The 25059-nt window shown below is 35.2% G+C and overlaps 1 protein-coding gene across 14 annotated transcripts in view; it reads right to left on the bottom strand.

Annotated features, from left to right (window-relative positions):
• Positions 1–25059, bottom strand: part of MBD5 (methyl-CpG binding domain protein 5) — a 404533-nt gene that overhangs the window by 29395 nt on the left and 350079 nt on the right. For 12 of the 14 annotated variants that reach the window (XM_079924733.1, XM_079924731.1, XM_079924740.1 and 9 more), the window contains 4 exons: positions 21732–21834; positions 20486–20666; positions 13743–15878; positions 518–1543 (listed from right to left, as the gene is read on the bottom strand). In XM_079924733.1, coding sequence (XP_079780859.1) covers positions 518–1543; positions 13743–15878; positions 20486–20666; positions 21732–21834 — 3446 coding nt within the window. Of the gene's footprint in view, positions 1–517; positions 1544–13742; positions 15879–20485; positions 20667–21731; positions 21835–24896; positions 25043–25059 lie in introns of all 14 variants that reach the window. The other 2 variants (XM_079924735.1, XM_079924734.1) reach the window with 2 other exon arrangements.

Raw genomic sequence — 25059 nt, 5'->3', positions numbered from 1 at the left:
AAACTTTAACTCTGAATGTTATTATGCCTTGCTTCTTATTTTGCTGGATAAGCATTTAGTTTTGTTTATTTAGGGATCACATGGAAAAACACTTCCTCAAACCGTTTTCATCCACAGTGCAGCTGCTCATACTAACCCTGTGATGCCACACCAACTAAAATTCAAATAAATGTTATTTTTAAGGTGCACCTGTGCTTTAAGTATTTGAAAAATAAGACTCTACTTGGCTTAAGAGAATGATGGGTAGGTTAGGTTTAGGTGGCATCAGAATTAGAAGAGAAAGCAGATTAAAATGATATTTAGTATTGCTAGAATAGGGGGAAAAGGAAGAAGTCATTTTCATGTTTGTATAACTATGGTTGTGTGTGGGTGTTATTATATTTAGTTCCTTAAGCAAGCTGTGACATAACAAAAACATTTTTAAAAATAGTGTGACAAAATGGAGTTTTTTTAAAAAGGAGAAAATGAATTAGAAAAACGTTTCTTTTGTAAAAATTTGTGAAAAAATTTAACTTACCAAGCAGACCTGTCCCCAGTAGAGGGTTAAGTAGCTGTGGCACCACAGAGTTACTGTTCAGTTTAGCTGGACCAGGTGTATTCCCAGCATTATTAGATATATTCAGCAATGTTTCTGCCATTGACACCACTGCTGTCCCACCAAGTGTTGAGACAGTCAGTGCTGCCACTGCTGATGATGTAGTGGTTGTGGTAGTGGTTGCCTGGGAAGAAGTTGCTATGGAAACCTCTGGATGATTAGCGGTGTTGGCCGATGCCGAGTTCAGGACACCTCCCAACAGCTGGGGATTCAAGGCCATTAATCCTGAGGCCCCAGTGACAGCTGGGAGGAACAGGGGGTTAAAAGTAGTGTCACTGCCTGCAAAGCTTGGTAAAGGGTTCCCCAGGGGGCTGGTTAAAAGGGTCTCAGCTCGGCTGTTCTCTGACTGATTGCTTGGCAAATGGTCTGGTGGGGCTGTCATCTGTGTTAATGAGGGTAAAGGGGTATTCTGCTGTTGCAAAAGATCTGAGATGGTCAGATTGAAAGATGGCAGGGGAAGCATGGCAGCTGCGTGGGCTTGGTTCTGAAGCAGGGCTGCTAAGAGTTGAAAGTGAACAGGCTGCAATACCTGCCCATCCATGTCACTGGAGAGAAAAGCTAAAGCAGCGTTTACATTCGGGTTGAGAAAACCTAAAGGGTGGAGGTTGATCTCAGACTTGCCTTCTCCTGCTGAAGGCTGGAGGATATTTAATAGATTCTGGTTTAGGAGATGCTGTTGATTCACTGGCAAAGAGATAGGTAGAGAACTGAGGAGGCTGGGGTTCAAGGGGTGTGGAAGATGGTTGTTTGAAGTGCTGTTGGATGGAAAATGAAGTGCGTGCTCCTGGCCAACAAAAGGAAAATCACTCCCAATGGGCAGCTGACTCTGCAGTGGGTTTCCAGCTGCGGTGGTGACTATGACGCCGTCTTGAAGGACAGATGTTGTCTTTGTGATGGCAGGGTGGTTGGTGCCAGCTATGGCTATGGAGGATGATGGTCCTGAACCGCCTAAAATAAAGGGAAAAAAACCCACTTATTAATTATGGATGTTAAGGAAGACAACTCTATAAAAATACATCAAGATACATTTCAAATAATATGTTACATGTCCTCTGTAGATTCTAGCCAGACAAACTGTAATTAGAGATGATTTGACATGTTAATGAAACTAGTTTGACTTCATACTTCTTGACTTACTTTGAACATGAATATATTGAAGAAGCTTAGTACTTTAAGCAATACCTGTTTCTAACTATCAAATATTTTGTTTTTCACAACCAGACAAGGTGAAAATGGAGGAAGTTGTGCTGTAGTCCATTCAATTGGGTAGATAAAAGTAACAATGCTTCATTTTTCAAAATATATTTTTACATTTAAAAAAAAAGTTTTTGTTCTATATTTATAATACCAGTACTTTCTTTTAGTGGAAAAAACCCCCCCACATAGAATATGCATGAGAATACAAAACAGAAAATAAAAAGTACCTATGTAGATAACTATTAATATTTTAGTGTATAGTTTTCTGGGCTTTTCCCACCTATATATATATATACATATGCAGAAATATATATACACGTTACATATATTTTTTAACAAGAATGGAATCATATTGTTTTGCAGCTTTTTTTCATTTATCAATATATTGTGAATATCCTTTCATGTTAACTATAGATCCATTTTACTAGTATCATGTATGGATATACATAATTGATTCAATCCATTGTTGTGGATATTTCGATTGTTTACAATCTTTTACTATTTCAAGCAACGCTATGCTAAACATTCTTATTAACTCATCTTTGCCAATATGCTCAATTATTTTCTAAGGGAAAATGCTTAAAAGTGGAATTCCAGGGACAAAACGTTTACATATTTTTAAAGCTCTGGATAGACATTGTCAGACTGCCTCCAGTGAAGCTGATCAATATATATTCAATTTATATTTCTATAAACAATGTAGGCAGCGCTCATTTTTCTCACCAACACTGTGTTTTATCATTATTTTTAAATCTTTGTCATTCTAATAGCATAAAGATACTTTATACTCATGATTCCTTAAATCAGACCAGTCTTCACCCAAATAGCATTCTTTTTTTTTTTTCCAAATAGCATTCTTAACCTTGAAAGTCTTATGTATGCTAAAGATGTATATATTAAAGTATACTAAAGTAATGTATATTAAATTCAGGGAACTTAATAATAAAATTTCAGTTGTGTATTATAATTGTTTTAGTTGTTATCAATCCAAGCTACACAAAATAATTACCTAGAGAACTTAAAAACAAACAAAGCAATGTCTGGACCCTATCCAAGATCAGCTGAAAACTCATCTCTTGGGGTGCAGCCTGGGCAGTAGTATTCTTTGAAATCACCCCTGGTGATCCAGATGCACAAGGGGTGGGGTGGGGAGGGTGAGAATCACATTCTGTTGAAGGAACCTACAATCATTTTTTTGAAAAATGTCTTACCCTAAAGAAATGCATTGTTTCATTTAATACATGCATTTGGCAAATATTATAAGCATATACACTTAATTTATTAAAATATTAAACATGTATATGTTATTATGAACAATACCAGCGTTACTGAAAATCTAAAATAATTCAAACACTTTACTGCTGTGCTACATGTCATCATAACAAACTTTAAATTTGACCATGTTACCATTGAGGCCTTGTTCAAATACACAGAAATGATTCCATAGTTGTAATAGTAGTACAAATATAACTATATATTATTCTTGTTTCCTCCTAACAGACTACCACAATAATTTTTCCTTTCTGACATAAAAATTCCATACTAATATTTTAAACCATGTAGCATATGGATTGATATTTATTGATCCAATAAAGTTTGGCATTTACATTTTGATTTTTTCATCATTATATATAACACACAAATGGACATCTTCCTGCATATGAAACTTTCCTACCTTTGAATTTTTCCTAAGGAAACTCATTGGCATGATTGTTGTGAGACTCAAAAATAGGTAAGTGAAAGGCTTGCAATGTGTAAAAGTATACAAATAAAAGGAGTTACCATTGTCATCATTATCGACATTAGTAGCTGCAGTTAGTTGTGATGACATGGTAATAGTAGTAAGTATAAATCAGCATATCCAACATATATATCTCTATAGCACGACTTTGCAATTTTTCCTAGCTGTTGTGGTCTTTTTTTTTTTTTTTTAAGCTCTGTTTCATTTAAAGGAGACAAAATGCCGAAGTAGGCATGTGGTATACAATTCTTTAAATATTAATTCAGATTTGTAATAAAACAATCAACACCTTAAACATTTCATTGCTTCTTAAATCTTTCTGCTATTTCCGTTAAATAGGTATGTGCTTTATTTGCGTTTGGAATCCATCTTTTTAAACAAGCTAATAAAAACTCTTATTTACTAGTAATCACTATCTATGGCTTTTTCCCCTATCTGTTAAATAATAACGGCATATTTAAATGTACAGATCACCCATTCCTTTAATCAGTCAGAGTACATTTTCAAAATACTCTAGTGTGTATATGACAAGGCTTTGTAGATGAAGGATTTATGTAGAGGTTATTATTCTTTTATCTTTATTTTGTAAGAGAGAAACATCCACATTGAGGATTCATGAAAGTAGTCATTTGGGGACATTATTCTAAAAATTCTCCATCTAAATATTCTTGAGGAATGACAATAAAGAAAATATAGCTACTTTGGGTATATTTTTGCATTACAAACAAGAAGCAGGTGAATACCACAAGCTTCTTAAGGCTAATATGCGGATCAGGCATATTTTTTATTTTCTCTAATTTTCAACACACCAATTCAACAATCAAGTACACTCTACTGAACAAAAGGGTAGAAATGGTGATACAAACAAATAAACAACAACAATACAACACCCTGCCCTTTCTTTAAGGAACTCAGAGTTTAGGCAATGTGATAAACACACAGATCTCTCTGTCTCTCTCAAATATACATTTTTTGAGAGCTTATTACAAACCAGGAAATTTTAAAGCTCTTTTCACGTATCTAGTATAACTACAAGGCAATATGCCAGGAACAATAGCAGGTATATAACAAGGGGACAATTGTAAAACTGAAGGTGTCAGGAAAAACTAAGCAAGTGGTAACATTTGATCTGGGATTTGAGAGTGGAAAAGGAGATAGAAAAGGCTTCTAAGTAGAAGCAAAGTAATTTTTTAAAAAGGCAAGGAGATAATAAAATGTATGGAGGGTAATAGAGTCCTATGTATCCTCAGAACAAAGAACTATGACTGAAAATATTGTATGCTGCTTTCCTACACACCCAAGCCCTCCCACCCATGGTTAAACCTGCTGCCTTAGATAAGCAGTGAAGAAATTTAAAATCATCTTTCTAAACCATTAAAGGCAAGGATCACTTCTTATTTCCCTCCGTATTTCCAAGACCTAAGAGTCTCTGGCACGTGGTTAGCATTCAAAAAGTGTTGGTTGAATCAATCTATTAAGATCGTAAAACTTGCATTCAACTTCTAGGAATCAGATCACTTGATGCTGTGTGTGTGTGTGGCAAGTGTGTATGTGGAGGAGAGAATACCACCCATTTGTGGAGAAAAGTGAAAACTGACTCTGTAGGGTATGATTGGTCCAATGCCAGGAGATAAGGGATGCTGGAAAGGAGATGGCTGAAAGATGTCAAGTTACTTTAGAAGACTCCCAAGTGTGCTGGGGAGTTAAAATAATCTTATGGAGGAAGACGTCCATCCCAAAGTACTCTGAATTCTTAAAGTCAACTCATTAATGCTTGGGGTCATTGAAAGAAGATCCTGAATTTTTATAGCAGGAGGGAAATTGGAAATTGCTTATTTCTGAAGCACTTAATCTTGAACAGGCATTCTCTGGTGAACTTACTTCATAGTTCTGCATAAAAACCTGTGGTCTGTTGAAGCATGTGGGGAAAAAGTTTTCTTAAAGCTGAGTTTTCTTTTGGCAGCTAAGATGTTTTGAGCTTAATCTAATGAGGGAAAGAGTTTTTTTAAAAGAGTTTTTAAAATAGCAAACTATTCACTAAACATTTAGCAGTTAAATAACTAAAAGGCAGCTGGGAGCCTCAAACAAGTTAGTAAGCTGGAGAAGTCCTTTAATTAGAAAAAATTATTATTTCACACCAGCCAGCAGCACCATGAACTGGCATAACTTCTTTTTCTCATTGTTTCTGTTACTTTTAAAGAAGTAGGAAATAAGACTGGAAAGCCATCCAAATAAATTTTCCTGGTGTGAGATCACATGCCTAGACACCCAATCAGACACTGAGATAGTCCAGTACAATTAGGAAACAACAGTGGTAGCTTTTTCCAGTGGGGTAGATTTCCAGATATAAACAGTATTCTTTGCACACACATATAATTTATGATGTGTGTGTGTGTGTCTGTATATGTGTGTGTATACAGAAATAGCATCAGTAATTTTTTTAAGGATTTTTTAAAGGATGTTTTCCTATTACTAACAATTTCATTCTTGAGGTGTTTTATTTGCCTCATTTTTTAAACACTGCTTTTCAAAACAAAGGTAATGTCTACTTCTTTAGAGTTATTTCTCTTCTTCGTCACCAATATTCTTTGAGAAGAGTCATTGTTCATATCATGCTAAACTCTCTCATGGTTAGTCCTTAAGTATTAATAATATTGTTGTACATGTCTTTGTATGTGTACAAGAGAGGGCATAAAGCTCGTTTTAAAATGTCATTTTACCAGTTTGATCTATAGCTTCAATTTTGAATAAATACTACTTAATGCTAGAAAACTTTTTCTTAATTGATATGCCCAAATACTGGTTTTTATCCATAAATTCAAGAACCTAAGAAATACATCATATGGAACATACTCCTTCACTATTTGACCTTTATCATTTGCTTTGGCCAGTGTACTTTAATTGCAAACAGGGTCAATGATAATCCTTAATAAAAACGAATGCTTCTAGAGACAAGAGAAAATATCATGCCCTAGTGAGTCTAATAAATATAATTCACTTTTCAATCCCATGGAAATAGTAAAATTTTCTCTTCTATATTTAAAGGATTTAAAAAATTGAAAGATAACTTTTATGAGGTCTAGATCTTCCAACAAGATATTATTTTCCCAAGCCTTAGTAATGATAAGGTAATATGTATTTACAAAAATATACCAAACTCTATCTTTGTGTTTTGGATCCTGATGTAAATTCCTAGCATTCCTTTACCAGAAGTAGGCAGGAAGCCCTAGGGACTAGTGTCTATTTGTTCTCCATAAGGAAGGGAGGGAGGGACCCAAAACCAACACAACTTAGGAGAAAAGGAAGAGGGGAAAGGGATCAGTGGCAGTATCTGAGGAAATAGTCTCCACCCTCAACAGGGCCAACCTCTTAGGGAAAAGGAAAGAACAGTGGAAGGACTGTAGCTTGAATCTTGGAATATGAGGTCTGAGTGATTATGACCGTGTTGAGGAGGCGAGGCCAGTCTTCGGGTGGTAATGGGGTCAGACAAAAAAAAGGGTGTTTTACTACTGATCACTTCTGCTTCCTTTATTAATACATAGAATTACTCTGAAAACTGTTGAAATGAAAAAAATTGCTTGAGATTTTTCACTGTTTCTCAAGTAACAAAGATTTTTGGTTTTTTTTTACAAATGCTTTTTATCATATTTTTCTTAATATTTATTGTAAAGAAGCAAATGCTGAGAGAAGAGGTTAAGTCTCTTGCTTGGTAGGATTTCTGTTCTCTCAAAATGCTAGAATAACAGTTAAAATGCTCCATCCATCAATATACCAACTGGAAGTTTATCTCATTTTGTTTAATGAGCAGAGCAAGTAGAGATTCTAGATTATGAATAGTTAACTTTGTATCCTTCCATTGTGACTATTTTATTTTCAGTGTTAAACAGTGCAGAGCACATACTAGGTATTCAATAAATATTTGCTGAGTTAATTACCTCATGAATATTCTAAGACAGTGCTTAGACCTATTTAAGACTGTAAAATCGATTTAGTATGCCCCCAAACCAGTATATTTTGATAAATGAAATAGAAAAGAAAAAAAAAAGAGTACATTGCATAACTGGGATATTATTTTGTGGAAACTGTGTCTGTTAACTTATACATGTGAGTGCTGGGTCATGTTCTGCTGGTGAGTGATGAAATCATTTCAGTAGATCATGACTGTCATAAAAAAAAGAAATAGAATACGACAGGATAAGATAGAATGGGATCTAAAATGTCAGAGTGCATCACACAGAGTGTTTTTTTCAGGAAACTTTTGTTGTACATTCAAAACATATCTCTAGTTAAATGGAATGCAAGTTAATTTCTTGCCGTGGTTAAAAGTAAAAATAAGTTTGAAAAACACTGCTTTAGGATCAGGCCTCTCAGTTGCTCAACTCCGTGGGGGATGGTCTATGGAGTTGTGTTCCAGGAAGCATGTTTATCAGACTCTAAAGTGAGAGGTATCCCTGTGGAGTCGTGCAGCACAGGAGCTCCGCTCTGGGGCATTTGTGATAAATACTACTCTTTCTTATACCCGTACCCATGGGTCTTGGATAGATATTTAGAATTTCCCTGGACTAGCTCCTACCCCAGGAGTATCTCAGCAACTCCTTCAGACTTCTGTTTGTCTAGTTCCATTCCTAATCTGTAAAAAGGTGAGTTGTTACTTTGACTTTGCAAGAAGTATAATTCTTAGAAAATAATTTTTACTCTACTCTTTGCTTTGTTAGCATTAATGTTGTTTGATATAAGTTCCTCGAAGGTAGGAAGTTTATGATTTGATTTATTTAGTACTCCATGCACATGGAAATGAAATTTATTTTGATGACACTAGGAACATGTTTAAGAATTATTTTTAATGAGTCAAGTCTTTGTAGAGTTGACATTACTGCCTAGAATTTAGGTACTGTTAGAAGCTGCTTCAATATTCTTAGACCACTTGATTTTAGTAAATAACAGCTTAGGCATTCCCTTGAGAACTGAAGGATTTCTAGTGATTTTAGAAGTGAGCTTAGTGTGTTGCAATAGAATAAAATTCCCCCAATTTGCACACTGGGACAATTTATTTCTTGAAAGGTACAAAATAGACCATTGAATCAGTAAACATATCACACCACTCTGAGTTGTTATCACCTTTGATTACATAGACTCAGTGTCTAAATTCGAACATATTTTAACTCCTCTTTTTGTACACAAGGAAACATTAAACCTGGAATATGTAAACAAAGCAAGTGGTGTAACCCTGATATTAGGAAACCTTCTTAAACAGCAAGACACTGCCTGTTGTAAAAATAACTTACAGCAAAGAAGAAATGGCTCATTTTGCAAAAATTTAACTAAAAGAATAGACATAGATTTTTATCACATAATGAAGATTTTAATATAGTTTTGGTATTTGGTTAAAAAACAAGAGCAGAGGGCAAGTTTCAACCTAGAAGCCTATGCATCAATCAGGTGAGGCGTAAAATCTAGGCATTTAAAAACTTGGGTGGAAATACTTTCAATAGCAATTATTATTAATTCAGTCACAACCTTAAAGGAGTCTCTGCCTTTTTTCATTCTACATAAGTCTATAAAAGACTAGAGGCTTATTTCCACACAAACGTCCCATATCCTGAGACAGCTAACATAGAACAATCCATCCTGGAGTATTTTTATCCCATAATCTTTTTGCAACTATAACCTCAAATGAAGGAAATGACAATTTCCCTTTATTTTCTTTACTGGCATGCTCTGAGAATAAATACATACATAGAACAAAAAACCAAGCTTGCACTTTGCAATATTTTATCCAAAGCATTCTTTTGTGATCTCTTATTTTCTTATACCTACCCTATTAGTGGCTGCACTGAGTTTCAATCAAATGTATTTTGTGCTGAAAAAAAAACACTTTCTTTTCCAGAGTTAAAAAAAATATATATATATATATAAATATTCATGAGCAAAATTTATTCATAGGTTTATTTATATTCTTGTTAGTCAATGTATATCTTTAAGAGTTAAGGCAAATAAATGATTGAATTGTTTTCTCTTTTGGTACAAACTCATACTCTGCCCTTTCACAGGACTACATTTTCATGTGTTTTAGAAGAGTTGATTAAATGTTTTTTATTAGAAAACAAAGTGAGAATATAAAAGGCATTTTAAAGTGAAAAAGTTATATTTAATGACTTTATCATATTGGAGGGAGGTAAGGTTCAGTTATTAAGTTGGTTAGCAGAATAATCTAAATCTTTTTGCTTCTTTGAAAATTGTGAAAACCCACAGGGCCATGGAAGGATGGGTTGTCATGTGGACACTGACAGGGCTGGGTCCTCAGCAGAGGTCCAGGTTACTGGCATGTGTGTTTTTGTTCTATCGTAAACAGGCGGGCAGCAGTCAGAGGCCCAAAAAGGCATGGACTTGATGAAATTTGTCAGTCAGGGGTACTGGATTTTGAATTCCTCCCTAAACCAAAACACCACAGGACACGTGCTGGAACCACTTAAGTGTTGAAACTTATCTCACTTCATAAACTGAAAGTTGCTTTAAATGTACACGAGTGATGGATTTCAGAACATACCTGCATTCAGCAGTTTGAGTGTTTGGACTGAGAATCAGGAACTGATTGGGGTTTGGTTGCCAGATCCACCAGAGCTTTGCTTTACAACTTGAGGAATGTCACCAAGTATCCTACTGGTCATTTTCTAAATCTGTTACATGGAAATATTAAACTTCACTTGTAATTTCATATCCAAAAAGCTAATAGAAACCTGTAAACTTTACAATGCAAAGTGTTTAGAGAGCTTTAGTGGAAAGGCAATTTCAAAACACCAAATAGAATTAATAAAACCTTGTATATTCTTTTTAGAAATGTTTTCTAAGCATTTCATACCTTTAATCTGATTTTTTTTTTTACTACTTTGCCTCCGATTCTCATATATGAGTTTTAATACATTTAAAATATGGACTGGTATTCACATATAGGCCTAAAAAATGAATATTTGGGCTGTTTATGATAGAAAAACTTTCTTTAAAAGAAGTTTTTGAAAACAAACAGCCAATCGAATTAAACGTTTTCAGAGTGATTTCTGATCTTAAATAAGGTCTTAATGTAACATTTTTGAGCTGCTGCTCAGGAGAGTGGGGAAAAAAGGCACTGGATTGAGCAGGAGGTCACATGAGTTCTGTTCATGCTCCATTACCACAAGGAAGAGTTGGGCCATGTTACCTGTGGGTCTCTTTCACCCTCACTGTGCTATCACACCTGGAATGGCAGGGCTAGCGTCTGCAGAGTTGCCTTCTTCAACGGCCTATTGACACATCACCCACTAGGAAACCCATTTTTATCTGAGTGAGGTGATACAAATTCATTCAAATAAAGGTTACCAAATGTGATTCACAAATGAGGGGTAGTTCTTTTGATACTGTGGACATTTCATCTGCACTGGCACAAACATCCTAATTATTGTACACTAGGATATTAGAGTCCAAATAGAGAAGGCAAAATTACTGACTTTTGTCTAAAAGTGCATCAAAAGTTTACAAACGTAGTTCCTAACATGCATTGGTATGCTTTGATTCACTATCTGTTGGGTATTTTTAAAGATTTGAAAGTGAAAACAGTATTTTTCACAACTAGATGTTTCAAATGAAGAACTTATGCAGCTGGGAAGAAAATGGATTTTAGAATCAGATGAACCTGAGTTCAAATCCTAATTCAATTATGTATGACCTTGGACAGTTATTCAAGTTCTCTGAGGCCCAATGTACTCATCTGTAAAATGAGGACAAGAATACCTTATACTTTGGAAAACTGCACAAATTAGAAATAGTACAGGCAAATCACCTGGCACATCATAGGTACTCAATGACAGCTAAAAGCAACATTTTAAGAATAAAATGTGGTTTTCTTCTAATGCCTTACTAGTATGCTAGAAATACTCAGCAAAACTTAAAGGGATAGTTGTAACTGTCATCAGCTGTCTCACTCTGAAAGCCCAGCTTTGGTGTTTATTTGATGGATGAATAAATGTCAGTGAAAATAAATATTCAGGCTAAGCAGTTACAATAACAGTACATTCAGTTGACACAGTTCACTGTGTATCTAAAAGAAACATGATATTAGAGACCTCTTTAATATTCAGCTCATCAAAAGAATTATATTAATTAGTAAATCTACCCATTTTTATTACCAGCTGCACATCAGAGCTATGTACATTAAGCAGTATTTAATTTTATTAGGTTACTACTTTAAAAAGTTCTTATTGACCTAGATTTTTATCAGGGATATGCTTTCTGTTAGCTTACACATGATTGGTCACATCCATATCATTACTAGACATTTATTCTCATCCCTTTTAGCTATTTATATGCTAACACTTTACTTATATTAGTAAATTTTCAACATGTGTGTTTTGACACTCCCAGCACTGGCAATCCAGATCTGATGTTTTACAGAGATGCACGGAACAAGAAAATACATGTCTAAGACTATATAAAATAAGTCAAAACTTCACAATCAGAAGAAACAAGAATATAAATAAATGTTGGTCTTTTCCATTATAGATAAATTAAAATACATCATTAATAAAATACGTACACTTTGCAATATGAACTTAGACCTGAAACAAAGTAAGTTGAGGTAAGGGGTATCAAAATTGAAAGATATAACACAATGAGACTAACAATGCCTCATCTAAATGATTGAAGGTATGCTTAATAAATATAGTGTATTTTTAAATAGTTACTGATTTTATGTAACCTTAATCTGATAAATGCACAAGATTAAATTTTCATTTGTTTGGGATTATCTAAAAAGGAATATGAGTCATTGAAAAGCTGGAAGCCCCTTCAGAATAAGAATCCTGTTAAACACGTAAAAAATAGTTTCATGAGATTCCTTAGACTAAGAATATCAAGAAGGCACTAATCATTTCAATCATCATCTTCACCTTATATTCTTTTTAACAGAAGAGGTCAATGAACAGTTCTTCATTAAATACTGACATCGAAACATAACACATAACACAAGTTGTGGAGAATGGCAGGTAAAAGTAGTGACACCAGGAAGGAAAACACTTGATTTTACTATCAGCAACGAAGACATGTAGGTCATAATGCCTTTCCAGCATGGTGGTATAACACAGTCTATATATATCTACACAATAGATTATTAAATGCCTCAGTAGTTTTCCCACTTCCAGTAGCAATCTGGTTTTAAAAGCCCACTGTTTTCATAGCTGAATAATATTGTCTCTATATTCATCTTTTATTTCCTCCCTGTCATTTCCCACCAATCTCTCAAATCGTCATTGTTGGGTTTTGGGTATTCTTTCTATTATTCTTATGGTCAAATTTTCTGATGTCTCAATGAATTTATCTCTATAGTGCTTCTTTACGTTTTTTTGTAACAATTTCTGAGGACTCTACTGAAATAAAATATAGTTCTTTCTAATGTGTCTACTTTTAAATAAATTTGTCTCCTTCATTAATAGCGGATAAAGAGATACCATAATGTCAATGGTAAAAACAATGGTTTAGTTCTCCAAGAAAACTGTAAAATAATTTCAAGATCAAAAATTCTGGAAATCAGGTTTTCAAGCCTTTTTTATTGGAAAACTTCAATTATTACCTTTTTAAAAAAGGGAGTAGCCAATATCCATTTATGAATTTTTTCAAACAAATAATAATAAAGGATAGCAAACTAGGATAAGAAAACACATTAGAAGACAGCTTTCTACTTCATACAACTTCTAGTTACCTTTTCCTATCCATTCACCTATTTCTGGTCAGCAGCAAGAACAAAAAATCCATGTATTTCTGCCTTTTTTGGGGGGTTTTCCAAATGAGCTTCATTTACCTGAATACAAACAAGAGCTAGGGGAAACAGCTTTTATATTGGCATAGACCAAGTACATGTCTCATGAACCAGGAGATCCTGCCTTCTATGGCTTCTTTTGTAGTTTCGAGTCCAATGGTTATAGAACCAACTGAAAGTCGAACAAAATTCAAAATGACACAGGTTGACACATAACGGAAACACATGGAATCCTCTTGGCTGTTATTTTTTCTGAGACAAATCCCTAGCATTCTGTAAATAAAATTATAAATACTAAAGAAATGATGAGAATTTCACAATGGGGAAAGGATCATTTCTTATCATAATAAATATTTTGGTATAAATTTTAAAAAAACGTATAAAAGTTTAGTACCTTTGGGTACTTTTTTCTAATAAAACCATACCTGCTTCAGAACTTGTTTGATTATAGCTGCTAACAATGCTGTTTGGTATCACTGGAGTGGAGGACGTTGAAATTCTTGACTGAGGTGGATTGGGATGTAATGAATTTCCTAAGGCCATGCCCGACTGACTGAGCATCCCACAGTTCCCGCTAGCCTGAATCTGATTTATTAAACCTGCAAGATGGTGGTTTGGGACTGGACTGTTACTGTGAACAAAGTTAGTGTTTGCATTGTGGCAGTGCACGGCTTCCCCTCTTAAAGGTACGTCCTGTGTCAGTGGATTCTGAAGACCACTGGAGTTCACACTGGGGTCTGTAAAATGCAGCTGGTTAGCAGAGCAAGGCAAAGCAGTATTTGAGCGCCCACAACCCGGGCTACTATTGCTACTCAAGTGAGAGCTTTGACAACTCATAGACTGTAGTAACTGAGACATTGAACTGATGGGAAACGACCCCTGACCCTGCTTCCTTAGCAAGTCGGGTCCAGGTTTAGGAACTGCAGAACTATCCATTTGAGACTGTCTGAGCAAACTCAACACTGTGGTAGGTGGCTGTTTTCTTTTCCGCAGTGAGTCCTTTTGCTGAGACATCAGCTTATCTCTTAGTGCTGCTCGACCACTTTGCCCTTCACCTGTTGGGAGAAGCATGTTGGCAGCAGGAGGGAACATGGTGTTTAAAGTGCTATGTCCTTCAGTGTTGCCACTGCCAGCAACAGCTCCAGAATTGCTACTGCTGCTACTGTTGTTACCAGCAAGTTTGTTTTGATTTGCTAGCTGTGCTTTGGCTGCTGCTGAGAGTAAACTACTTGCTGGAAAGGAGGCAGCATTGTGCTGGTTCAAGATCTGATTTAAAGGCATTCCCAGCAAACCAGGCTGACTCTTTACAGAACCGCTTCCGGCAGATGCAGTAGGAAAAGCTGCACTGCTTGGGGTATTTAGTACATTACTCATTCCAGCAATTAATGGGTTAGGGATATCCTTGTACTGATGATGTCCATCGGACTTGGTAGAAGGGCTTGATGGCATTGATGGCCTTGGGGACCCTATTGTTGACCTTGGTGACCTGGGTGGAACCTTAATACCACTACAAGTGGCCTGGGGTCCTAGAGGTGGCATCATGAAATTTCCGTGATCTGATGATGTGGAAGATGAGCGTGATCTTTGGGGCGATGCCTCAATCCTTCCAATTCCAGTCCCCATCATGTGCACTGGGGATGTCACTGGAGAAGGGGACAGGGAGGTTGAAGCTGAATGCTGAACTCTTTGTACATGACTCCCATGATTCATGTGGCCAGGTTTTATGGTTGGCAAAGGGAGATTACTTGGCAAAGGAACAACAGCAGGAGGCATGCTTACATTCATCACAGGTACCTGAGAGTGGACATTTGAATGGAAACTAGTTGGATTAATGATAACAGGGTTCTGATTCACTGGTTTACTAGGAATAGGGTCAAGAATGCCAAGTGGATCTTTCTCAGATGTTAATGGCTTTTTCTGAAGAGCACAAGAAGGTGGAGGAGGGGGAGGTGGGCCTTGGGGTAGTTTGTGATGGAACATTGCTCGTGGTATTTCCATATTAGTTGAAAAATTACACATTGGTTTTTTCATTACTGGACTCTTTGTAGTCAAGGTTGGGGAAAGAGGTATATTAGTCCTTCCAGCCATTGCACAGGATGACTGTCCAGGAGAACCGTGTAGCATTACTGAAGGGGGAGAAAGAGGAGTCCTATTCAGGTGAATAGGACTAGAATTGGGAGCTCCGTGAAAACCAGGATTATTTCTTGTGAAAACATCAGGGCTTCCAAGTGGGTCAGTCCTTGGAGAGATTGAGCCATCTCCATATATCTGGGAACCTGACGACGCTGGGCTGGGCAGGCCTCCATGGCTGCCACGGAATGGAGATTTCTGTCCGTGTTCACTGCTGCCCAATCTCTGCCGGGGGTAGACAGGGTGGAGTTCTTGTTGCTGGCTTCCAGGCAGTTCTTGTACATATAGCCTTCCCATGGCATTTGATGATCCAATCATTAATTTGAAAGGATTCTTACATTCAGGCATTACAGAATTTGTAATTCCTTCGTGAGACTTATTTCTTACAGATCTTGGAGTTGCTGCCCGTGAAGGTACTACTGGAGTTGCATCTGATGTGAAAGAGAAAAAAAAAAAAAAATCTGTTAGTAGTCTCAATTCTTTTGTGTTAGGATGGAGGGAGGGAAGGAAATGGGGAAGGGAGGGCATCTGAAAAAAGAAATCTGCAAACAGAAGCTGTGATTCTTTGCAATTAAAAAAAAAGTTCTGTACTCTACAATAAATTTTGATTGTAAGAGATGCACACTGTTCTCTCTTAGTTGACCAAAGGTTCTCAGTAACTGCTCATTATGCTTGTTTCCCTCATGTCTGTTGAGAAAGGATGGGGAACTGAATCTGTACATACTGACATTAGCCATTCTAATAGTATTTATAATATGCAAAATCAAGAATGACAGCCCAGATGGAAATGATGATGATTTTTTATTTTTTGGATTTGAATTTTTTAAGAACACAGTTACAATAGAAAATTGTAATCTGTGTGGCATAATATTTTCTTGAGTGATTTAAATGAATTACCATTTTCACCAGAAAATTTGTTGCCCTATAAAGGTTTGTATAACCTTACTAAAACCTCCTCGGGACAGCTACGAAAACTCTTCCTCATCCCAATATTTTCACTGTGAGAGTAACAGAATCTTAATTTTTGTGAATTAAGTAAATAAGATTCTGAATCTTTTACAAAGGGAGTGATAACAACAGTAAATACAGTGAAGTTAAACAATCATGCTAAACTTCATATCAAGTTTGCAGTACTTTAACACTTCAATTTCTTTCCCATTAATTAGTCATTGTTGTAAAACCAGCCTCAGTCAACCAAATTAGGTAAAAGATTGCAATTCTTTTATTAGGATAGAATTCTTACGCAAAATTTAGTCAGAGTGCAAAAATCTTCAGTACTGGGCTCCAATTGAGTATTCTCTTTTTACAGACTGCATTGCTCCCTAGCTGGCTTTTTGGAATCCCTTCAGTTCTTTCAGAGATCAGACAGAATACAGGCAACAAAAGCAACCTGGTTCATCATACAGAATTTTCATTTGATGTCAGAATTCTAGGTTTAAGTTTTTTTAGCCCCAAAGGAAGTTTAACTATTTTATAAGGTTGTGACTTCTAAAACAGTGATGGCAAATAAAATTAGTTTCATATACCAATTCCCATCAACTGGTGGTGGCTGCTTAGAGAGCTATGCTGGAAAGGGTGCTGAGCTCTAGCTGGACTCCATGAGAAAATGCCAATGAGTCTATTAGAGGCACAGGAGGTAAGAGTGGTACTATTCATACTATACATTGGCCACCCCAATTCTTAGACTTACAGCATATCAGCAAGTATACTCAGATTCATTTGCAATCAGAGGTGTATTTACTTAAATGGATAATTACACATTTAAGATAAATAAACTTCTCCTACCTGCTGAGTAGTATACAGGTCAAATCATAACATAACAATTTCTAAGTCAGTGGTTCTCAACCCGGGATAAACAGAAGTCTTGGTAGTGTACAATCAAGAAGTAAGAGAATGTAGTGAACGTATATTTTTCTTGGGAAATGTGGGCTTTCTGTTTCTGGCATGGTAGAGATGCTTTGATAGAGTGATTTCTGTATATAATACAGTATATGAAAAGTTGAGAACCAATCATAAAAGAAAATCACAGCAGATAAACTCAACTGAATTCATTTTCTTGTTAAAGAAAGATTTTTACAGTTTGTAATGAAGGAAATAACATATGAAGAATATTTGGGGCACTGAGCTTGGCATATAGTGAGAACATAGTCGTCTGTATTAGCATCACTAACATTATTACGGGACTGACTGTGTCCTCTTTAGTAATAAAACCACCAAGTTGTGTCTTTCCTTGTTCATTTATATAGCTGTCTACAATTCAATGATTAAAAATATAGACATTGGCATTTTTACATTCAACAGAATTTAGAAAGTAGCTGTCGTTTAGAAAGGATTTCTTCCATAGGGGGGAAAAATAGGTACCATCTTTAAAATAAAAGGAATACTAAACAGATAAACAAACAGAAGTCATGCTGCTCTTATGTTGCAGTTAGGAACTAAAGTATTACAAGAGTTGGCAAACGTAAATGCTAGGTACTCATCAAGTGCTTTTGTGTATATTAAGTAGACCTTTCGAAAGAGGTGTTGTATGTTTATGCATGTAAAATAAAGAGAGGTGAAAACTACTACATGAGTCTTCTTAATCTTTATTTAAATCCCAACCTTTTAATATAATTTAAAATTAGAAAATTGAAATAAATGCTATGTCTGAAGTTGGTAAAAGAGTAGAAATTAATCCAATAAAGTATATCATTTTAAAAGGAGATGGAGATATACCTCTTATACCTATACTAGTTAAATATTTACCTTTAATTTCAATAATGAAACTTGTATGTATAGAGTAGGACAAAGGACCTAGACCAAGATTCTGCTCCAATCATTAAAAAGGAAACAAGGCAGACTCTGTAGACAGAGCTGAAATGGTTTGATATGATGTGAAGTGAGAATGGCAGCAGATATGAGCATGTGCAAACACATGTGCAAGGTAAGATGCAAAAATGAAAACATACTTACATCAAGGTGGCAGGCTAATGATAAATTTTAAATAATTTATTACTGTTAAATGTCTTTAAGTTGTTGCAATATCTTTTAATTTAAAAAACATAGCTCATTAAAGAAAAAGAAAAATTCACTAAAATATATTTTTTTCTTACATACCTTAGTGGAGCAAATTTTTCTGATCATTCCTGTTAAAGTTTAAAGGTTAGAGGGTTATTGGAGAGGAGCTCTCTGCTAATAACTGCCAAGTTTGTCTTTCCCTACCCTCTTCACATGAGTTCTAAGTGTGACTCTTTAATGACCTGTTTGGTGTCACAACTGCTTCTCTTTGTATCTAAAACTATCAATAATTTGGCCTCAATTTACCTATGCAGGTTTAATTTTCCACTCAAGTCACATTAGTTTCCACATCATTTCTTAATTATGCTATACTTATTCTAGACAAGAATTTTCTTATTTCCCTTATGTGTCTAAATCCTACCATTTTCCAGGGCTGGTTCAAATCTGAGTTCTACCATAAAGCTTTCTCTGATCACTACAAGTTATATTCCTCATCCTTATTTTTCAGAACTCTGCAGAACAATGCTACTTATCTTTCATAAACAAATGCTTTGGTGTTCAGCTGTATTTTATCCAGAATTACTATTCAAGTGTTAATTGTAATATTTTGGAGAATTCATATTCTAGCCCTTGCAAAAAGAAGTTCCTCAGCCTCAAAGTATAATTCCACAAATTACATATAAATCATAAAGGGAAAATGTACCTCAATAATGGACATAACTTTAACCAAGAATCAAACTTAATGTCATCAATACGGGATAAACTGCCATTATGTGCTTCCTAATGAGGATATAACATCACCTATGCAGTATTCCTATCAAACTATGTTTAATCTGAATATACATATGAGGAAGCAATCAGGCAAATCCAAATTGAGGAACATCTATAAAACTGGCCTAGGGCTTCCCTGGTGGCGCAGTGGTTGAGAGTCCGCCTGTTGATGCAGGGGACACGGGTTCGTGCCCCGGTCCGGGAAGATCCCACATGCTGCAGAGCGGCTAGGCCCGTGAGCCATGGCCGCTGAGCTTGCGCGTCCGGAGCCTGTGCTCCGCAGCGGGAGGGGCCGCAGCGGTGAGAGGCCCGCGTACCGCCAAAAAAAAAAGAAAAAAAAACTGGCCTAGACTCTTCAAAAGTATCAACGTCATGAAAGATTTAAAAAGACTGGGGAATTGATGTAGATTAAAGAAAAGTAACGTCTCTTTGCAGTTGCACAATCTTTGCATCCTGGATTTTAAAAAAGATTGGATTGAAAAAACTGTAAGAATATTATTAGGACAACTGGAGAAATCTGAATATAGACTGCATATTAGATAATACTATCATAACAGTTTTAAATTTCCTGAATGTGATAATTAGACCGCGGTTTATATAAGAGAACATCCATGTGTGTTGAAATACTTAGGGGTGAATTGTCACAATATCTGCAACTCCTGAAACAAAACGTTAACTGGTAAATCTAGGGTACTCGAACTGTTCATGTAATTTTTCTGCAGCTTTGAAATTTTTAAAAAATTTGTGTGTGCATACAAGCGTGTGTGCATGTATGTGTTGGATGGACGTATAAAAAATTCTCGGCAAGGTGATTTGTTAGTAGGTGTTCAATATGTAGCTATTAAATGACTGAAAGAATAACACTGCCAGTTCTTGATAACATTGCTAGCTGCATTTAAGGACTTGATACTGCACGTTCCAATAAAGCCCTAGGAAAAAGGCTACATTTGTTTCCTAAACACCAATGGCACTTTCTCTTTTGTTAGCTCAGTTCTATGTACCTCCATAGCATTTGTATGTGCTAATCAGTGTTTATTTTCCTCATTAAACTAAATGATTTGGATAGGAAACTTTGGGTGACAACTTCATGGGAATTTTTCAGAACTAATTTGCTATTTGCAATAAAATGATAAAACATACATAATTTTAAATGCATTGTGCATGTTTGAAAAGTGGACTCAGAAAATGCTTGGCAAAGTGATTTCTAGTGACTCCTCCAGGAGACGAGTGGGGGAGGAAAAATCCCTAAAACCTTCACCATATTACATACTTGTTCCTCCTCCGGGACTGGGGAGCACCAGAGAAGGATGTGGGGCTTCCATGCTTTTATGAAGTGTGGCCACTGCAATGATTTTTCTTTTATGTATGCATAGCTTTGTGACATCTTCATCTGCTTTAACATCTTCTGCAGTTCTCTGTTTCACAGCAGCTCCAGGATCAAAATTAAACACCTGGAAAAAGCACAGCCTTTGTTTAAAATATGTCTGTAAAAATATTAAGTAAAAAGATCCCCTTGTTAAAAAAAAGTTTTGCACAGATTAACCCATAAATCTGAATACAACTTTCTCAAGTTTTTAAATTTAAGAAAAGCAACTTTATATATAATGGAATAAATACTTCTGCTGAACTCATGGTTTTTAGTGGCAGGGTAAATAATGAGAATTATCCTAATTCTGAGATAGCCAAGATAAATATATGGAAAGGAATAGTATCTGATAATGTTCCCAATTTTAGATACTTCCTGATGTTATAACAGTACAAAAACAGATGAAGTACAGTTAAGAAACCCTAAAATCTGACATTGCTATATGCTAACTTTTTCTTTGGCTTTACTTTATTGCTATATTAATATGACCTTTTCACTGATTTAAAAAATCTACCAATCTATTTAAAAAAATATTTATTGTGTATATACTTATAAGCTGTTTCAAGTGCTTTTTTGTGAATGAGGTGACACAAATAAAAAAGAAAAACTTGTCTATTAATCGTTAGTTCTATGATTGGGACTATTATAGATACCCAGAAAACAATGACATGTTTCTATAGTAAATATTTTATCATTTAAAATGATTTTACTTTTTACCTTGCAAAGGAGTAAAACAGTTTCACTTTTGGCTATGAGGGTTCAGCTTTGTAATTTAAGAAATATTTGTGGCAGATCTATCAACACCAGTACTAAAAATAACATTGCAGACTGAGCAGGAGGGAAAAAAATACTGCACTATTAAATAGTGAGCCATGGGTATAGCTCTAATAAAACGGTGCAAAAGGGGTTTTGATGAAATATTTAATATGAATATAGGTTTGTCACCTTTGAAAATGACTCTTGGACTTGAACTATTTTCCACAATCTTTAAGCATTCCAAAATGCATGCAAAAGATATATAATTTAAGACTTTAAAATGTATAAATGATTGGAGAAGTAATATAAAAATGAAATGCCAAATGAGAAAAGCAAATATATGAAACACCTAAAAAATGAAAAATTGCTGATACATCTATTGCGAAATGGTTACCTTGGGAAGAATAAGAGGACATTCCAAGCCACACTTGCATGTTCCGTCAGTAAGCAGGTATGTTTTAACCTGCTCCAAGCAAGATAACAAAGACCCACTGGGACTGTGAAAATAGTTTAAAAAAACATCAGGAAATAATTCTGACTGCACATATTATATGAAAAACGGCATAATTTATAGTCTTACTGTCCTTCACAGGGTTTTTTCCTATGAAATATTTTCCTACTAAGGAAAAGCATTTTCTTTGTCAGTATTATGTTAGCTACTAAATTATAGCCTTTAACACTATCACTCTTTCTTCTGACCAAAATATTTCTCAGAAAAATACAGATCTTCATAGAAAAATAAATAAAAGTATTTTGACAACCAAGAGTGGACTAAGGATGGGAAAAATGTATTCTTAAGAAAGAGCAGGTAAGAAAGGAACAAGAAAACTACATGAAAGTAATCATTATCATTTTAAACTAGAAGATCTACTTCTAAAGCTGTTTGAGGAAAAACTGAAATTTAGGAACACATTGGAGGTCAAACCAGAAAGTCACTAAATTTACAAAAATTCGAGCTAACAAGTTCTTCCCTTTAATCTTGGAGTCTAGAACCAAGCTGCCCCTGTGTAAAAACAGGCTTCTCTTTTTCCTCCCTCATTCATGTGTTTCTTTGAAGATAGATCAATGTGGCCCAGCTCAAATTCTACTGAAGATCCAAGCTGTACTTATAAGCATGGGGAACTCTTGAGGAGATAGGGTTTTAGGTGGCAGAAAGGTGCCTTGCAGGCCTTGCGGCTGGTGATTGGGTAGTGCTCTCAACATTACTACTCTTTGGGTCACAGAAGTTAGTATGATATGTGAATACTGATCAAATTTAAGTCTACAGATGAGGTACTAATCCTGATGACAGGATAAGTCTCTAATGTTTATTTACAATGAGGATTAGTTTAAAATGGGCAATTTGCATTTTAGGACTTCTATTATTAAGGTACTGATTTTACAGCTTGCATGCATATTATGTTTTGAAAACTATTATATACTTTTTATTCAAGAATATCTGTTATTTATGACTATTTACCAAAACTTTCGCTTAAGCCATCTGGTAAAGTTTAACCAGAAACGATATCTCCATTTCATAAACAAAGCTTTACATTACCGGGGGTAGACTATTCTGCTTCTACAAAAACACAGGTAGTAGTTTGGTGTCTATAAATAAACCAGCTTTAAAATGCAATTCGTATTTTACTTATGGACAATCATATAAGTGACTTACGCATGTAGAAAATCACAATTAAAATCCTCAACTTTGTTAACTCTCTCATTTATTTGGGCTAACAATTTTTTTCAGATGATATGCAAAGAATAATAATTCCCATATTACAGACTGGAGTTCCACCCTAGTGGTAGGGGCAGCAAGATGTTTTTGGAGGTCTGGTAATTTTGATAAAACAAAATCACTAGTTATGTGAAGAATCCATGAATTTTATGAAAAGAAACTGCCTAATGTGTTACAGTTAAAAAAAGTGTATGAATGAATCCTAGAGGCAGTTAATTGTAAAATTAAACTTGAAGATAAGAATTCCTGAATTCTATGAGTACTCTACTCTAGACACTTTAAAAACACTTCCTCTCAATCAGTCAGTTGGGTTCTTTCCTTTAGTTGCAGCTCTTTAATTAACTTTTGGGAGTAATAATTAACATAAAAATAGTTACAAGTCTTATGGCATAGATAAAGCTTAGAAGATTGGAAGCAGGTGGGAAATTTAATGTGCAGCCTCAATGCCACCCTGAGGCAGGAGCAGCTGGAGACTAACCTAAAAATTATAAGCAAACTGCACATTGCAAAGGAAGCTATAGAAGGAGGGCTAGGCTCTTCTACATGTTCAAGTAGTAATTTAACCAGTTATATACAAACAAATCAAACCCATGCTGGCTGAATTTATTTGAAGGTGTCTTACCTTATCTGGCAAAGTTAGTTTCCAAAATAATCTTTAGTGTACAGATTTGGATTGGGAGAATTCAAACTCATACTAACAGATAGTAAAGTCTACTCAGACTTGGAAAAGTCATGAGCAAGATAACTGACAGATTCCCAGACTTAATTTGCTTTAACCTAACTCTCAGCAACCTGAAAAGCTGATTTATCTTTCATAGGGATAAAGATGAAGTAAAACAAAAACAAAACAAACAAAATCCCCCCAAAACTAAATTATCAAGATTTTTGGAGTTATTTGCTCTAAGCTGAATATATATTTGCTCCTTACAGACTAGGAAAACCATAAATATGAACATAACACTGATATCTTGCTATATTATTGATACATTGATAACAAAGTATTTCTGGCAGTTTGTTAACAGCACTGACAATAGAAACACTTTGAGAAAGTTATTCCGTGTGTCCTCATCCATCTAAGCTACCATGGGGTGAGCTCCACATTCCCTGCTTTCTTATCCCTTCACCTCAATTAATATAGAGCATAGCTTGAATATTACAGAAACAAAAAACACGTGTGCAAAAGAATTTCAATTGGTCATTAAGTTTACCTCAAGAAATACCTTGCACAAAACAAACCAAACAACCAACCAGCCAACCAACCAACCCAGGACAGAATCTGAACTGACAGTAGAGTTGTTATAGTATGAAATCATTTGGGTTTATATAATGGAAAATTCTTCATTTATATAAATACATCTTTGCACAAATGAGAATTCCGTTGAAGCTGAGATACAAATAACCACAATGAAAGTAACAACATTAATGTAATGATGCAATGTGATATTTTTTAAAAAGTTCTCTTTGTAATAGTTTTTCTTATTACATCACAAAGAAAGATTTATGGTATTCTAATCACATACTTACTGATAAACTACAAAGTAAGGAACTTAGGTGCCAATTGTTTAATAATAAGACTAAAACTTCTTGCCAACAGTTCAGTTACTTCATTCAAGTTGTTCAACATAATAAAGGCTGTCAAAATTTAAAAGAGCAGGCATTTATATGTAATTTGTATGATTTTTACTTGCGAGATGACTCCACCATGACTTATTCTTTTACTATTATATGCAGGGAATAGATTAAAAACTGCACAGAAAAAATAGGGAAATTATTTTTAGTTAATATCAGGCATTAAGAAACTAACAATTGAAACTGCCTATAGATAAAAACACTTAACCTTACATCAGAATAGCCAGCTGAAGCACTATGAAGGACACAATAATATTGTGAGGAGACATCGGGTCTGTTTTCAGTATTTTACATTCTCCTGTGAATGTAGTAATGATGCTCATGAGTTTCTTTTAGAAATCTTCCTATTTTTCTTTATCCTTGTTAGAGAGATAAG

Source organism: Stenella coeruleoalba (assembly GCF_951394435.1).
Source record: "Stenella coeruleoalba genome assembly, chromosome: 6".
In the NCBI taxonomy this organism is placed as follows: Eukaryota; Metazoa; Chordata; class Mammalia; order Artiodactyla; family Delphinidae; genus Stenella; species Stenella coeruleoalba.
The sequence above is the reverse complement of the archived record's forward strand: the minus strand, read 5'-3'. Positions and strand labels throughout refer to the sequence as shown.